This window comes from Echeneis naucrates, chromosome 13, assembly GCF_900963305.1.
Source record: "Echeneis naucrates chromosome 13, fEcheNa1.1, whole genome shotgun sequence".
Taxonomy (NCBI): domain Eukaryota; kingdom Metazoa; phylum Chordata; class Actinopteri; order Carangiformes; family Echeneidae; genus Echeneis; species Echeneis naucrates.
In genome coordinates, this window is record NC_042523.1 from 15,775,232 (window position 1) to 15,793,471 (window position 18,240).

Sequence of the window (18,240 nt, forward strand, 5' to 3'; positions counted from 1 at the left end):
ATGCCTATGAGGTAAAAACTGGTTAAGCCTCATCCTACAATGTGACAAAACTCAAATTTGAGTGCCAAACAATCATGCATTTCTATATATCTTTAGTGCCAAATTATCACAGAAATCACCAAAAGGTGTTGTGTGATGACAAATCATCATGGAAATGTGTGGTGTCAGTTTGGAAAGGAAATTAGCTTTGGTATGTAAAAGAACATTCCTGTAGGAGAGGATAGAAATCTTCCACTGAAAGGGAACTGTACACTGTGGGCATATATATTGTGTATATGATCAAAATTTTTAAATTCACACACCAGAAATCAAGGAGGAAAACCTTTTTGGAAACGGCCTTGTATCTCATTCCTGTGTTCCTGCAACCAAACAAGCAGGACAAAGTAGCAGTGTGGTGGGCGGACTGAGTCTGAAGTGACTGTGGTGGCTGATGCATAAATATATTTCTAGTGGATGTGGATGGAGCAGGAGGTTGGGTTCAGTTATACTGCACAGTACAGCGGTGAGTGTTGGCAAGTTCGTGCAGATTCACAGCGCGCTGATCAAAAGACAGGGTGTACACAAATGTACTGTTAGACAGCAGCCTCTCTGAAAATAAATACTGGTAGACCTTGAAATAAAGTGGATTTGAAAGTTTTACGTGTCCTTACATCACTGGGTGAGTGAGCCATGTTGGAGATGATACCATTAGTTTGCCACCCTGGTGAGGAAGTCATGAATGCTGTGAGTGAGGTCAGGCAGCACATTCATTGATCTGTCGCTGCTGCAGGGCTGTGTTGAAGGCTGAACTGAGATTGATGAAAGATGTGCAGTTCTGTAATGTCCTGTAATTTTTTTACTTTTTTACTTTTCTTATAGTGTGAAGGGCACATTTCTCTCCCTGTGTGCCTTGCAAGCAGATCCAAGGCATTTAACCTCGGACTAGTTTCCGTGCACCATGGGATTGGAGCACAGCATCTGTTGTGGAGGTCATCTATAGTGTGGTCATCATCTATCTTTACTCACTGTAACCTACTGAGTAAGTAGAATTAAAATGGATTCATCAAGCTTTGAGACACTGTATGAGAGGAGCCGTTGGTTCCTAGAGACTGAAACTGCAGCTACAGTTGCTGGGATCAGTTGTAAAATGCAAAATTTGTTGTACAAAAAGTCTTCTGCCAAATGCAATGTAAGTATTTGGCCCTATGTATGTGGAGCACTTGGAAAGCATTTATGTGCAGAGTGTGTGACAGCAGCATTTTATATGCCAAAGTAAAAAAAAAAAAAAAAACTCTCTCACTACACTCCAAACACAGAGTCCTACTGTACAACTAGGGAGGGAAAAGGGGGAAGACAGCGGTAACACATGAGTCATTTGATCAGGAGACGATGTTGCCGACACATTGGCAAATGATAGAAGCCAGAAACTGGGGACAGCAGTGAAGGCTGCAGTCCAGACCGGAGATCGTGGTGTAGGTGAGGGAAGCACTCAGCCTGTGTCCGACCGAGAGAGGGTCTCTGAGTAAGGCTGAGTCAGCCACACACACACACACACACACTCTTCTCTCTCTCTCCTCTCCCCTCTCTCTCTCTCTCACACACACTCTCTCCCCTCTCTCTCTCACACACACACACACTCTCTCCTCTTTCTCTCTCACACACACTCTCTCCCCTCTCTCTCTCACACACACACACACTCTCTCCTCTCTCTCTCTCACACACACACTCTCTCTTGCTCTCTCTCACACACACACAAACACTCTCTCTCTCTTCTCTCTCCTCTCCTCTCTCTCTCTCTCTCACACACACACACACACACACACTCTCTCTCTCTATCCTCTCTCTCTCTCTTTCGCTCTCTCTCTCACACACACACACACACTCTCTCTCTATCCTCTCTCTCTCTCTCTCTCTCTCTCTCACACACACACACACTCTCTCTCTATCCTCTCTCTCTCACACACACGCTCTCTCTCACACACACACACACACACTCTCCCCCCCCCCCCCACCTCTACCTCTGCAGTATTGCTCTCCTCATTCCTCCCTGTGCCGGCTGGGGAGACACTGGCTGTGCTGGCTCTGCCTGTCCTGTGCCCTCCTCCCCCCTGCTCCCCCCTGCTCCCCCCTCCTGTCTCTCTGGCTGCTGATGCTGAAGCTGGAGCCGTCTGACTCCACGCTTCTGCCGCTCTGCCTGGCTTCTTGCCTGCCTTTCGCCTGACAGGCTGCTGTCTTCTCCCGCCTGTCCTTTCCTCCCTTCTCCTGTGCAGGGACTGACCGGACGGGAGGGGGCTCCCTGAAGAAATCTACCCTCCTCCCCCTGTTCATTCCTGGGACAGAGTGCCGAAGAGGAGAGGGAGGGACCGGCAGAGGGACTCCAGCTGCACACACACACACACAGACGCACATTCATTTGAATCAGACACAGTCCAGGCTGACCACACGCGCACAGCGGGACAGACTGACGAAAACGCACATCATACAAACACACAAACACGGGCAGGCAGACAGGGGGTGTCATGGCGTCAGTGGACAACGCCGGTTCAAATGTCTCCGGTCGGCTGAGATCAGGGGATCTGCTCCATGCCGGTCTGGCAGTGGCTCTGCTGCTCGGTGAGTCCCGTCTGTCTTTGCCATTACCAACTCTGCCTCTGTGCCTCTGTGATACGACAGCACATTGTACTTCTGTGTCCCTGCAGAAGGATTTGGTGGATTTCATTGAAACTAGTTTGTGTGTCCTCTGCACCTTCCTGCTCGGCTCGTTTGGCCCCTTTATGGCCGCCTGGGTGTGTAACTCACCAGTGTCATAGTAAATCCATTTATTTATTTATTTATTTGCTTGTTTTTATTACTCCAAACCAACATCCACTGCTCCCTGCTCCAGCTCCTCTGCTCTATGATTCCAGACCTGAAGGCTAAAATGTGTGGCCATGTCACAGCTGATGTTGACTTGTTGCTGTGTTGAGGGCACCAAGGTCAATAATGTCCAACCCTCTGCTGATCTTGGACTTCTTAGATATCTGGTTGCTGAGCTGGAATACTCTTTCTGTATTCAGGTCATGTAAGGAATTGCAACTTTCCAGGGGAAAGATTCACAAAATGTGCAGTATAAAATACAGAGAAACGTTTGGTCTGAGAGTATATATATAAAAAAAATTGTCATAGCTACAGTCCCAATTTGTTTATGTGTGTGTACATGCTCATATGATTCCTGGTGGTGACGTAGTGGTGCAGTGGTGATCTGTGCTTTTGCTCATACGTTCCCTGTTGCTTTTAGTGGTGGGTGTTGTTGCGTCCAATAGTGCCCCCACATCACAAAATTTCCTCCTTGAGCTCCTTGAACTCAGCACGGTTCGTCGCTGACATTTATGGCACAAAGACTTGTGAGTCTATATGAGGAACTTACTTTCAGACGTGAACTACATCATTTCAGCAATGGACTTAACTCAATGACACCAAACAGGTTTCTACTTTTTAAAATCTTACCTTTAACCTTTTTAAGTCGATACATATTTTGTAAATTACCAATAAAAAAAAATTCAACTTGGCCAACCAAAACATTAGAAAATCACTTAATGTTCGCTCCACATTAACGGAAATCTGTGTTGCACGTTGGTCAAGGAAAGGTCTAAATAACAGATCAATGAACCTTTCAAGGAGTAACTCACAGTAACGCCAGTCTGGTCACAGCTTATCACACAGTGAAGGCAGAAAAATTGGATTGCTTTTTAAGAATGAAACATTAATGAAGAGCATTCAAAATAAGACAAATGTTTACGATAAAATATTTAAACAGGAAAGACAGAAAAACATTCAAGATGTGAGCATCTGGCTGTGCACATAGAAAACTGAGGGAAAATAGTAGAGTCCACCTTTTTCATTAAATTTTATGTGCAATTTTACCAGTAACATGTTGAGATAATGCTTTTATCAAGGATGGGGAAAGCCATCTTTCAGCAGCACTTATCTAAAAAAATATGAGGTTGTATGTTTTTCAGAGTATGAGACAAATAGTTTTTTAGTTGACTTGTTCTGCCCTTCACAGCAGAACATGACTTTTGACTCTTCTGAGCCCATTTTAGTTGTGTCTATATATATACACATAGTGTTATTATATGGGTTATACTGTTGAGTTCTGTTGAGTTCTCAATGTGTGTCTTTGTTTGTGCTGGTTTCTTCTTGGGGGAATTGCTGTTGTAATTCGTAGGTCTTTTATCTTATATTTTATTTCGTTGAGACAAAGTCCAGTAAACTCTAATGCATTAGATTCAGCTGAAGCAATTTAACACAATTTTGATTTCAGTGGTAAAATGGCAGCCACAAATGCTGTCACAACCCTGTATAGTAAGTTTGAACCAAATGAAATCATTCATCAATTTAATATTTGGTCATTGGTGTGAAAATGATCAGCCCCTGATGTGCTGACAGTGTTTTACTGAAAAGCCTTGATCCAAAAACATTGCAGGTCCTGGGTCCACGTCAATTACTGGTTATCATTCTGTTATTTTTATTAATCTTCTGAAAGCCTTCAACCAGTCTAAGACTGAGGCTCATCAAACATTTAGTGGTAGCCTTCTTTGGGCATCAATTAATCAAGCACTTAAACAAAATGGTCTGTTCAGATTCTGTATTTATTTTTTTATTTTTTTCAGTTCAATGGATTTTGTGACTTAATCGTGATATCTATCCCGAATATATTTTTATGAATTCCCATCACTGTTCAGGACCTTCAGTTGATCCTTTCTGTGGCACACTCCAATGCCATTGCACTTAGCATCATTGTCTGCTCTTCATATCATACTCTGCAATGTCCTATAGTCTATTTAAACAGCCTATGATTACTTATCTGTGCACATTACACATCTGTTGACATTTCATTCAGCATATAAATACATAACTTTTTCTCAGCTTGAATTATTTCCCTGGACTTCTATAATCTGTGAAATGGAAGGAAAATAGACTGAAAAGAGGGTTTGTTTTTTGTTATTATTATTATTGAAGGTTCTGCCTTGTAAACAATCTAACAATAAACTCCTCATTGCTGATATGTTGCATGTATGTTAAACATGATAGTAACTCGTCATATCCAATGACCAAGTTAACCTTTGAGCTATTCTAATAATCCTCTGAGTATCACTCCCTGTTTACATTAGGAGAGATTGTCGCTCATCACAAGCCTTTATTAGAACAGAAGAAACGTAATCCAAAAAGATCTAAGATGCAAACACACAGAACAACTCTCATTTTTAACCACTGTCATGAGAGAATAACAACATACAGTAGTAGGAGTAGGAGCAGTTGTACAGCAAGCAATTGGTCAAACAGATACAGAACTGTCCAGGATATAACTCAGCAAATACCAGTAACGTGTAATCATTAGCTGGCATGTGCTCATCAAACTGTATACTGTTATTTGTTTGTGTGGCAATCATATTACATAAGTGTGTGTGTGTGTATGAATATGTGCAGTATAATTGTGACTCCGCCTTCCGCCAACATCCACAGCTCTGTCGATTCAGTTACTTAGCTGCCGTCACTCACTCACCTTGGAGAGGACATCTCACTTCCTCACCTCAGCCATCCCTCTGTTCTCCATCACTGCCTACACACTACCTCCTCCATTACACCTGCTCCCCCATTCATCTCTCATCTGTTCTCCCCCACCCTTCCCTTCACCTCCTCCTCCCTCCCCCTTGTAGAGGTAATAGTGTCCTCGTCAGTTCTCTATGGGTTCAACTCAGAAATACATTAACCCTTCAATCTCTGGCCTAAAAAAAATTACACTTCACCTTGTCAGGCAGGCAAGGACACAAACGCACGCACGTGCACACACATAGACACAGTATCAGCTTTTCTCCCATCAGTGATTCAGATATTGATGTTTCCCAAATGGTGCAGAGATATTTGATAGTGGAACTAAAAATATCAAACATTACAGCCTAGTCTTCGTGTCAGACGCACATACACCTAAATACAAAGACAAGCATGTACACATAACTAGTACAACACATTACTAGATTGTGAATCTGCTGGTTTTGTCAGGACAAACTGTAAAGAGAGGAAGAGGAGAGAAAGAAGAAGGGGGTGGAGAAAAAAAGGATAGTAGAGAGAAGAGGTGTGAAATGAGGGAGGTGTGAAATCTATTTCTAGGCATGGGGGGATTGGGGGGGTACGTATTCTCTCAGATATGTAAAAGATCAGCATGCACTTGGTTGCTATCATTGCTCACTGGCATTATTCCACTAATTACGGACAGAGGTCAAAAGATAATTCATTACTGTACTTAACTTAGTGTTTAAAAGGCACTCAGAGGATTCCAACCAGCAGGAACCATTTCCAGCCTCTGTGCTGTCACTGGATCCACCACTGTCCCACACTTTTTTAAAAAAAAGGAAAAAAGCAAACACAAACATGCACAGGGGTGCCTCGCATATCTCCTCTTATTAATTTGCTTCTTCCCAGAGGAACGTTCTGAGAGCAAGGAAGACAGAAAGATTGAGTAGAATTGCAGAGAGAGAGCAAAAGTGCCAATTTATGAGAAAAAGAATAGTTAAAAGAGACCAAAAACCGAGGCCCAAGTGGCCTCAGACAGAAGAGCCTAGTCTAGATAACATCAGAGAAGAGGTAAAAATATCAGATGATGATGATTCTGAGATGATAAAGCTGAGTGACTTTATTTTTTCTTTTTTGGAGCTGTATATATAACACAGAAAAATAAAGGCTATGCTGCTTCAGTTTAGCACTACACAGCCCACATGATATTGAGACAGTGGGAACCAGAGGGAGAACATCTGGACACTTTTGTATATACTTGAAAGTGAAAATGGTTTCAGACTTTTATATCCCACTTTTTTATGTGTTTAAATATCCATAGTCTTTCTTGGCAACATAGTTACAGTAATTTTAATTTCCTTATTTAGAATGCTAAAACACCAAAAAGGCTTGAAAAGGCAATTTTCTCACCTTCGAGTGAGTGACCTCAGCTGATTACTGTGTACAAAGCATTTAACACTCAACCCGCAGTAGGAAACAGTAACTTCATCCAATGTGACCAGAGGGATTCTGTTGATTCACTGTTTTGCTAATACTGTTGTCTTCACTAGCAGGTGGTGTGAAATTTTTATATAGTTGTAAGTCTGTCACAAATGCAGGCATACATATTCTTTAAAACTGTTTGCACTATGTCTATGCAATGTGATCCTGTGCAGAGTGCGGAGGAGAGCATTTATAAATAGGCCCCAAGTGTGTGAGAGACACCAGAGCAACAATCTGGGAATTACACCAGCTGTCATTGCAAAAACAACTTAACACACCCAGCAAGACCCAAATACAAATGCAAGATGACTTTTTTGTGAATTAAAGTCCTTTTGGTATTTTCCATAACGACATCAAAGGAGGCCACGTTCTTCTAAACTGTACTTATGTTTTTGTTTTGATTTAGGTGCATTTCTGTCTGTCTTTTGTCCAATCTAACTCTCCTTTCAAATATATCACTGCTTTCCTAAACAGGACAGTTGGTCAGTTCCCTAAGTCTTACACACAGTCTGGTTGCTGTGGTGTGCTGCAGTTGAAATAGTAAACTGAATTTACTAGAGGTGTGAGGTCAAATGGGTCGTATTCCATCCAAAATATCAATGACAAGTGACTTCCTTGAAGTTTAGAACACATACATATAAAGTTCCCCAAAAATCCTTTGATGTTCTATCCTCGACTACATGCTTTCCACATTTTTCCTCTACTTGACTCAATTGCTGCATAGTGTAATGACTACATGAAAAATACATGGCCGGGCAGAGGTCATCTAACAAATACAGCTATTGTTTGGCCCTAAATGAGGGGCTGGCTTTCTTGTAAAGAGTTTAAAAAAAAAAAAGGGTCATTATAGTCTCCACAGAAATGGCATTTTGAGTGAATAACTAGAAAGATAGTAGGCTGAAAGGAAGTGCCAGCAGAGTCCAAGGCAGAGAATACGACCACTGACTGGCTTTTGGCAATGCTCCATTTCCTTTCCTGTCTTGACAAATCCTGGTTCTTATATGTAATTGCATATAATCTATCTGCAGTCTGAATAACTACTGAATACATTTGAAAAAGTAATAAATGCAACTTCAATAGAATTTCCATTGTTTAGGTAAATTCAGCAAACACTGTTTCTACAGCAATGTTTAGCTTAGGAAATTGCGTTTGATTTTAGACTCCATTAGATGTTTTTCCCTCGACATTAACATGTATTTGTTGGACATACAAAAGGGGACAGTTAGATTTTCTAAAGTCACAATGTTGTCTTTCAGTAATAACACTCGCACTCTCAGAAACTCACGTCACAAAATTCAAAGTGGGCAGCAAATAAAAAATAAAAATAAAAATAAAAACCTTCCAAAATCCTGTCACACTGATGACAACAGCATCATCTGTTAATGGAGGTGAACAGTTAATGGCAAATTAAAACCAACTAACAGAGGGGCTTTCTAAATTGTCAAAACACTGTCATCTATACACTTCATATTAATGCATTAAAGTCAAGTAAGAAATTCCCAAGACACCAATGTAATCTCTTATTTAGCAAACTTAATTCACGATTAAAATGGAGCTGAGGAACACACTGTAATTCCAATATTCATCCCAATACTAACAGTTGGGAAATAGCAGACCAGAGTTTCAGTATATATTACAAAGCGTACATTTTTGTTCTAAAATAGTTTGAAAGGCATTTCCTTCCTCTCTTGGTTCAGGTGTGTGGACTGTTGGTGGACTGGAGGTCTCAACAGGTAAAGTCTCTTCAATAGAAGCGATGAATGGCTCCACAGTTCTGCTGCCATGCACCTACTCCTCCTGTATTGGCATCAAAAACCTCTACTTCAACTGGCGATATAATGACAATGGAACCTTAATGAAGGTACAATACAAATACACACAATACATGCATACTTTGGATTCATTTAAGCATAGACCAGTTTTGTTTGTATGTCTACGTACAAATGTGTGTGTGTGTGTGTGTGTGTGTGTGTGTGTGTGTGTGTAGCTTTGTGAAGCGGAGATCCCAATGGAGGGTGTGGAGCCCAGGGTGTTTGTGTTCCACGAACGTGTGGAGTTTGTGGGCTCCTCAAAGAGCAACAACATCTCCATCCTGCTGTGGAACATCACCTTTGAAGACCAAGGAGAGTACATCTGCTTTGCCAGAAACCCAAAAGAGAAGAACCGCAACCACAGCGCGGTCTTCACTCTCATAGTCGTGGACCAAAGTAGGTTACGAAAGCATACACCTAGCGCACACAATACTTAGAATACCCCTCAGTATGGCAGTGCTTATGTCTTTAAGCAGAATAAGAAGCTTGGCATTTGAAAATCTTTTCCTTCTCCTTGTCTCTTTCCCTCATCTGTCACCCTCTCTTCCTATTTTCAGTGAAGGAGGTTGACAACACTTTGACAGTCATCATTGTCTCAGTTCTGGGTGGAGTCATTGGCTTAGTTATTATTGTCATGGTGATAAAGGCCTTGGTTGTTCACTTCCTGCTGAAGGATGATGAGAAAAAGTGAGTAAACCACTAACTAGTAAAGTGCAACAAAATATAAAATATATTTAACTATGGTCCTGATACCTTACATATTCCTACTGATACTTGCTACATGAACATAGAACATATAATCTAAGTTCTTGGCTGTGTGTGTTTAAACCAGAAAGACAGACTGACTGAAGATTGTGTGGACTGTGGAGTACCATGGCATTTAGGCTAAATGTCTATTAATATTAATAGTAAAAAAGCTTCTTTTAAAACAAATGAATGACCACTGGCTACTCAGCATAGATGCGACAGACAGATAGTGGATACCGTTTTCTTAATTCTTCACATTTATGACAGTTATGTTATTTGTGAGTTGAAAAGAATTCAGTCTATCTATTAAGGAAATATGATTCGTACTGAGGAAGAGGCGTCGTATTCACAGGCTTTTAACTGACTTCTTTCATAAGTGTGTCAGTAAAATCTTCATTACATATTCCCAATATGTGTCCAAACACAAGATTGTTATTTGAGGCTATGAGAGTTAGATTAGATAGATAGATAGATAGATACTTTATTTATCCCAGACTGGGAAATTGCAGTGTAACAGCAGCATTACACATAGGGAATAAAATATATAACATGGATGCATCTGGGTGTTCAGTCAGTAGTTTGGCAGCGGTGGAGCTGATGACTTCACAGGCTACCGCTGCATCAGCTGACGGCGGGATGTAAACAGTGATAACAATGGTGTACGTGAACTTCCTTGGTAAATAATACGGGCACATTCCTACAGCTAGCAGTTCGATGTCTGGGTTATAGAGACGTTCCTTCATGACATATTTATATGAGCTATGGTGTATAAATACCTTTTAATCAGTCTGCAGTTCCTCCTGCTTTTGATGTATGTCTTAAATTAACCATTGATTTCTCTGTGTCCTGCAGTAAAGAGTGCCTGGTGAGCTCCTCAGGGAATGACAACACAGAAAATGGACTCTCAGGAGCCAAAGCTGACAACAAAGGGACACCAAAGGCATGAGCAAAGTGCAAAGTATGTGTCTGTTTGTATATATGTTAGACAAATGTACACGCTCAGAGAAAATGCTGTTAACAGTGGACTGTTTTATCTTACTAGTGGCTAACTAATATAACATGTAAATGTCTCTTTTAAATCATGCTTGAGATTTGGGATGTGTGAAACGTGCATAGGCCTGGATCACTCCTCACTTAAAAGGCAGGCCATTTGCTACACAGCGTAGCGTTCAATATCTGCTAAACGTGCTGAACCTAGCACTTCGGCCACTGACCAGTGAGAACATGCACAGTTTGATACCATAATTAATTGCCATAATGTACACACAGCCATGATGTCAATCTGAGAACATCACAAAACTGGTGAAATGGTTCTCTCAAATGCTCACTAATGCAAATTAAAAGTATAAAATGTACAAAAACGTAAATGCTCACTGTGGCTGTGAGTAGCTGGCAAACCATATGCGTGTTTTCTAGAAGTCTTTAAAGCTGTATATTCCTGACCATTTTTGTCTTGATCTAGCTGTCATAATCTCTGATCTAAACTTCAATTTTAATGTTTACTGCTGAGCTCAAGTTTGAGACACTGTCAGGGTATGCTTGGTTCATTACCACTTACAGCAGATTTTGATCAACTACAGACCGGCTGCTGGGTTTTCTTAGGTGACTTAAGAATCCAGTTCTGCATAAGTAACATTGTTTTGCTTTAGATGAAACACAGGTGCCTGCTCCGCTTCTGCTCCCTCTGCTGGTGGGAGGATAAAAAAAAAATGTATAAAAAAATACAGCCAACCCTCACCCACATCAAGGACAATCCCCAAGCTACCCATCTCCCTATAGAAAGGAATGAATTTAATCATGCTGCTTCTGACTAATAACCAATGCATTTTTAGCATGTGCCGCATTTTATATAATGTCATATAAGTATTTGTTGTCAAGTACCACAGCACAGGAACTTTACTGTGTGTGTCTGTAGGGTCAAATTTGACCCTTCACATTAATCTCAACTGACTGAAGTTCTGTCTTTACCCGATTAGCACCTCCCAACATCGCTACTAATGTAATTTTCACTTGAACCAGGTCAGGGTAATTGAAAGGTAACGCCTCTTTTAGTGTGATGGCCTGCAGGTGTGTGTGGGACAGGAAGGCTGACGATCATTTTACACTCATTTAACCACAACACACTTCTGTCTCTGTATTTGAATCTTACAGTTGAAAAACTAAGCCAAATGAAGTAAACCCTTCATTGGCACATCAGCAGGATGTTTGTAAGCTGAGAAAGTATGCAAGTCCCTGAATAGAAATTCCCTATCCACATTCCCCCAAGAATGTTAATGTTGATTTTATTTTTCCGATAACAATACAGTAAACCTATTTGCAACTGTAATGAAGAGTCCAAACAAATCCTTTGACGAAGACTCAGTGATACAAGTAGCACAGCATTGGGACAGATCACTACTAAAGAATGTAAAGACTGTCAGGGAAAACGTCTTAAATATTGTGCAAAAAGTATATTTTAAATAATTACAAATATAATATTCAATGTGTTCGTATGATTATAAAATGAATGTGTGAATATCCTCATAGGCCAATAGGTCCTTTTGCTTTGCCAACCGTCTGGGTCTGTGCAACTCCTCAACAGGGAAATACTTAAATATTTTGCTCAGTTCACAGCTCAGATTAACTAGAAACTACTGTGACTACATCCAATAACGGGGTGCTGAAGATTAGAAAACGTGTATGGTGAGTGTCTGTGTCTTAGCACTAAAAGTAAAGTGTTCCAGAGTTTGGTGGTCGCTGAGAGTTGAAAACAAATGAACAGCCATGAACTAGGAAACCCATTGGAAAAGTAGAACTATACAACTCTCGGTATGAGAGGTCACTTCTGTGAAGCTGGCAGACATGACCTGCCACACCATAGATGGCCTGAAGACAGCTGGCAGCTGAAAGTCACTCACAAAGACACACATTCATTTTCAGGCATACAAATCACATTACTCACTCAAAAAGAGCCACTTTGAAACCAGACAGTAGTACACTGGCCTTGCATACAAACAATACAGCACTTTATCACTGTTCAGAGTGGCTGCAAAAAAACAGGAAAAGATTTCGTCATTCATTGTTATTTTCTAATAAAGTGTGACAGTTGACAAAAACTTAGTTTCACGCTTTCACATAGCGTGTGCCATGTTTGACTGAGCACCTGACAACAGCATTGTGTCAAAATGGTTTTAGTATTGTCTGTGTTTTCTCATTGGAACAGAGCTGTATACCGAGATTTTGTCTTATTTTTCTAATTGTTCACTTCTGTCAGCCTGCTGCCCTCTAGCATTGGAGTGCATTTCCCTTCTTGCTTTCAGTGGAAGCAATATGACAGACATCAGATTATGCAATAAGCTGTTACAAGGCACTTTAGATGTGTCTGGACTGGCTGTGATGGCAACTCTGTCTGTCCAAGACACTGTTCATTGTACAGTTTGACTAATGCTTTGACAATAGGCTCATATATCTATGTTAGACAGATTTAACTGCATTGGCTCAATCTGTATTAGATCCCATTTACACTTGGCATAAAATTCCTTGAGCATTCCTTCACAACCTGCATTTTATTGACAACCTACAGCATCTTTGACCTTCAATGGACGTTAATGTGAAATTTCTGAATAATTTCCATCTTTATTTTGGTCCATCTGAACCTTGTTGTTTTATTAATTCTGCATCCAGAGTGAAATTGAAAAAAGTTTGTTTTAACGTTACCAAATCACAGTACGGTAAATTCAGCGTGAGTGCCATCTAGTGGTAAATCCCTAATACATCAAATAATCTCTGAGACATGGACCATGCACTTACTAAATTTTGCTTCTAACTGTGGAGGCTTTCATCAGAAAAGATCAGTATCAATTAGAACATCTGCTAAAATTATGACTTTAAGCAAGTGAGTGATGAAAACCACCTTCCACCTTAAAAATGCCATCGGGACAACCAATGTTCTCTGTTGTTCCTCACTATATTCAATTATTGTGTTATTCTCTGTTTAATATAACAAACATTTTTTTGTTACCATTATACTTTTGGATTTTATTGCGACTGGTATTCTAACATATTTGACGAGGAAAAATATGTGGATTTATTTGACTGCCATCTGAATAACATGCGTCTCAGACAACAACCTGAATTGTTCCAAATAATTAGATTCAGTCAGTATACAGGTGCTTAAGAATCACAAAACAACACATTTCAAAGTGGGCCAAGCAGTGGTTTGAAATGACGCTCATTACATTATTCAAATGTTTATTGCATTTTAATTGGAATTTTGCTGCTGAGTATAAATCGGATCAAAGCTGTTCATAGAACTGAGATGGTGAATGATTTCTGATGTACTTCTATAAGTGAAACCTGTTCTAGCTACTAACACTGTAATTGTAAATGTGCAGTGTTAGAAGTGATACAGTATCCTTGTTGTGAAAAAATTGTGAATGTTATGGATATGGAAGGAACTATGACACACAGACAAAGAATATAAATCCCTCTGTAAAGAGGCCATATATGTACATCCAAAGTCTTCCTGTAGGGAAAAGCAATACTGTGGAGCTGATGTTTGTTAAAGTATGTTTCTTCTTCCATGTCTATAGCCATGACATAGCATTGAAAATGGTTGGTTTCATGTATGGATTGTAATGCATAATGTATATATTGGTGTGAATTCTCGTTGATCAATCCCCATTTTTCTTATTTGACCCCAAACTCAATTTTTTTGTTTACTGGAGTGAAGCCCATTAACCCTGCCTCACAATTTCAGGCGAGTTTTCATTACCTATCACTTGCTCTGCCTGTGTAGATTTAGTTCCCTAAAGTAGCATTACTGAGAAAATGGAAAAACTTCTGTATCTAAGATTATAAGAGGAGGGCTTCAGAGTGATGTTCTGTTTTGATGAAGGCCAGGTACAGTATGTGAAACATAAGATAGGATGATGATAACTGATTTTCTGTATGACTGCAGCCAACACCATCAATTTGCACTGGGTTGTGAAACCACCAAAAGCAATGGATATCCTCACTCGGAGAATTTGGTTTCTCATCATTACATTCTAACCTGCATGTCTTTCTCCTAAAAATTCTCTGCCCTGAACTGTTCATGAGCCTTGATGTCAGCCAAAAGCTTGCAATGATTGCTGCAGTCCTGATTCTGCCCTCAACAGTGAAGAACACTCCTTGCAGTGGTGCAATACAGGAGAATAAAACAGAATTACTGCCACCCAGTGGTGAATGATACATAGCCACACCACGCGCTTGCGTTTTGATCAGGACTGTAAAGGTTGCATCATGAAAAAAACGCTTTTCACAACAATTACAGTTAGGAATATAATTTTATGCAACTGACTGAGAAAAAAAATACATTTTAAACAATGTTTGATTATGAATAACGTTGAAGCTGATGCTGGGAGCTTTCTATAGCACGACTTGTGCTACAGAACAGACATCTTTTAATTCCTGTGCCTGTTTGGCATTTAATGGGGTAACCCACAAAGTATACGTTTACAAAAAATCTTTTAGGAAAGGGATATATGAAATCTCTACAAAGATGGATTCTTTATCACATTGCTCCCAGTTAGGATTATAGTGAGCATTTAGGAGTTGTACATGGTCTCAGAAACTGTCACACAAGAAAAAGTTGTGAGAGCTGACTGGCCACAATGATTCCTTAGAGATGGTATTGCTCTTACTGCCAGAGCAGCTGAAACTCCTACTGCCAGCCAAGAGTCTCATGTCTGCTGTTAAGACACTATTACACTAACACAAAACTCACTTTGTACACTTAAAATATTAAAATATATTGTGTTACAGTCTTCAGTTGTATTAAAGGCATTTCAGTACTACACTGTATATGATATTGCTCTATACTACTGCTACTACAAATACATTGTAGCAGCTGAAACTCACACTGCCAATCCAAGAGTCTGACGTCTGCCCTCTGCTTCTCACATTCCACACAGATAAAAAGGTGAAACCACTGATCTGATGTTGCTTCAATTCAGCAAAAATGTCGATTTTAGATCTGCTACAATCCTGACTGTTGGATTGGGGTGATAGATAACAGTGATGAGATGATAATAAACTTTATTTATACGGCATTTTTCAGTGTTTCAGCTCTTTGAAGCATAAAAACAGCTCAAATATGAGCAATATGTTTGATATTTGGCAAAAAACAAACAAAAAAAAAAACAAAACAAAACAACAACCCTATTGCTTCCATTGTGAAAATTTTAAGATTGTGAACAAAACAGTGACAATAAATTCTAGTATGCAATGCCATACTATGATGCACATTATGACATTGTGTGTCAATCATACTTTTACATACATACAAGTCTAGCAAACTGCCTCATCTAACTCTTGAAAGTGATTTTCTTCCAGACTAAGGCTGGCTAGCAAGAGATTTGAATTATAAGCACAGGCTGACACCGACCTTTTCACGTTTTCTTTGTGCCATGCTAAAATTTTCAACAATATTTTTTAACTAACCCTAACCCCACTACTAGTACAAAAATGATAGTACTTTATACTAGGTTGAAATCTTGCAGAAAAATCCTATATTTGCTTTCAGCTCAGTCCTTTCAACGGTCACATGCAAAACAAATCTCAAATGCTAGGTTTCCTGGATCAACTTTACTCTGAATGTTCAGCTGTTTGTCTGTGTTTGTGAATATGTTACTCATGCTCCCTTCATGACTATGCACCTCAAACTTTTGACTTGTTAAAAAACATACATAATGAAAATAAAATATTGATTGAAATTCTGCTGAGTTTCACTGAGTGTCTTTATCCAACTTGAAAGAATGTTCTGTTTTCCATTCACTCCATCACTATATCCTCTATATATTGCTATATCCTCATCTGTAAGAACAAGTCAGGTCATGGTTGAAAGAGGGCATAAATTAAGTAAAGTTGATACGCTGACTTTGTATTCATGCTTTTAGAAAGAAACAACAATCACAATCAAAAGTAACTAGAGAAAAACTAACTTTTAATGTTTTTCCACTGTCACCAAAGCTCACTGCAGAACTTGATGACACTTCATATCATTTGACCTAAACACAGGCCTTACATCTGCAGGCTCACCTAAATTAAGAACCATATTAATGTTAATCAGTCAATAAGATCATCAGGCTTGCTCGAAGCTTGCTCGATACCGCCCCCCTGTGGAAATGTGTAACATGAGTATCCCTCCCAAACGGGAGTCAAACTGTGTTTTTAACGTGCTTTGCCTTTCTCGGATATCATGAAACTCAGCTGGTTGATCGGTGTGTGCCGACATTATGGATAAGACAGAAAACGAACAAAAAATGCGCCCTTACAAAAGACGAACAGCGATGAGACTGATGAGAAGTTGTGGAATAGTGATAACGAACCATTTTGACAAAAAACAGATTCAAAAATTTATGATCGGATGAGAAGTTAAAAGAAACTATATATATATATATATATTTATAAAAAAAAAAAAAGCATGCAGCTGTTCCCGCCCGGTTTCGAACCGAGGACCTTTCGCGTGTTAGGCGAACGTGATAACCACTACACTACGGGAACTGGCTGTGACCGTAACTGAACAGTGTCCATATGTATCTGTCAATCACTTACGGTGACATTTTACGTTAAACGGTAGTTCAGATTAATGGAGTTTTGTCGCCTCTGGAACGTCGCCGTGTAACTATGGTAACGTTCTGCTCATACGTCACATTTCTGTCAATTAGCTATATGAAGGCTCGCCATGTTGCGGGTTTCTCATGAAAAATGGCGCAGGTAGTAACTTACACTGCAGGTGTTTCGCCCCCCCCCCGGGCTGCCCAACGAGGGGTTATTTATGGGCTTTTTAAGCCTAAAGTGACAACATATGTTGACATTAGAGCAAGGTTGTCATCCTCCTCGAAGTCGCCCCGACAAAGTGTCGGTTTCTTTGAAAGATAATCTAATTTGGGTAAGTTTCGAGAAAGACACGATGCCTCACTAAAGGAAAGGTGAAGTATGCCTCAGCTGAAAGGACATAATCTTAGAAAATGTTTGCTGGTGTTGGTAACACAAGTGTTCCCCACAGCACCAATGTGTGCTATCCCTGTAAATTACGACCATGTGACTAAGCACTGATATCCTCACTGGCAAGAACAATCTGTAACAATACAACTGAAGGTTTGTGTTTTGACACTGGCTATTTTACTCTTTGCTTGCATTCAGATAAATATAGCATGACTGGTCTCTTGAGAAAATTGTGCTCTACTGACTTCCCTCCTGTGGACAGTTGGGTTCTTCGGTTGCCTTTTGTCTTTTAAGGCATCTACAAATAGGTAAGACAAAGCACAAAACTCAGCCTCTACTTCCTCTTCCAGCTTTAACACCCTATCATGCCCATGAAGTACCTGCTATGCACTTTTAACACCCGTCCTTCCCTGATCCACTCGTTCTTATTGAACAGACACTTACACTAAGGTCTCCTGCTGCACTGAAGCGTGAGTGCTGTCCCTCATTTGTAAATTGCTTTGGTTTAAAGCATCTGCTGATTGGATGAATGCAAAAATAGTTGTGTTGATTACAGATATTAGAGGTTCAGTGGCAGAGGTAACGATAAATATGAGGAAATTTCTGATAATTCAGAATTTACAGTAAGTATCTATACTGTCTATACAGATCGATGGATTGATTTTTTTTTTTATTATTATTATCTTTTCTGTTTCAAGCT

General features: G+C 39.9%; 2 protein-coding genes and 1 non-coding gene across 3 annotated transcripts in view; 2 read left to right on the forward strand and 1 right to left on the reverse strand.

Moving 5' to 3' along the window:
- Positions 1–2,331: 2,331 nt before the first annotated feature.
- Positions 2,332–15,795, forward strand: scn4ba (sodium channel, voltage-gated, type IV, beta a). The gene is made up of 5 exons (XM_029518418.1): positions 2,332–2,592; positions 8,712–8,875; positions 9,002–9,221; positions 9,383–9,512; positions 10,425–15,795. Exons 1-5 carry the CDS (start codon positions 2,499–2,501, stop codon positions 10,516–10,518), a joined length of 702 nt encoding a protein of 233 aa, XP_029374278.1. The 5' UTR covers positions 2,332–2,498; the 3' UTR covers positions 10,519–15,795.
- A 1,228-nt stretch (positions 15,796–17,023) lies between these two features.
- Positions 17,024–17,096, reverse strand: trnav-aac (transfer RNA valine (anticodon AAC)). Its single transcript has one exon. It is a non-coding gene; the product is annotated as a tRNA-Val (tRNA).
- Positions 17,097–17,817: 721 nt separating this feature from the next.
- mecom (MDS1 and EVI1 complex locus) overlaps positions 17,818–18,240 on the forward strand; it is a 129,353-nt gene continuing 128,930 nt past the window's right edge. The window contains exon 1 of the mRNA XM_029517308.1: positions 17,818–17,848. The gene's annotated coding sequence lies outside the window, so the exon portion shown is untranslated. The remainder of the gene's footprint in view (positions 17,849–18,240) is intronic.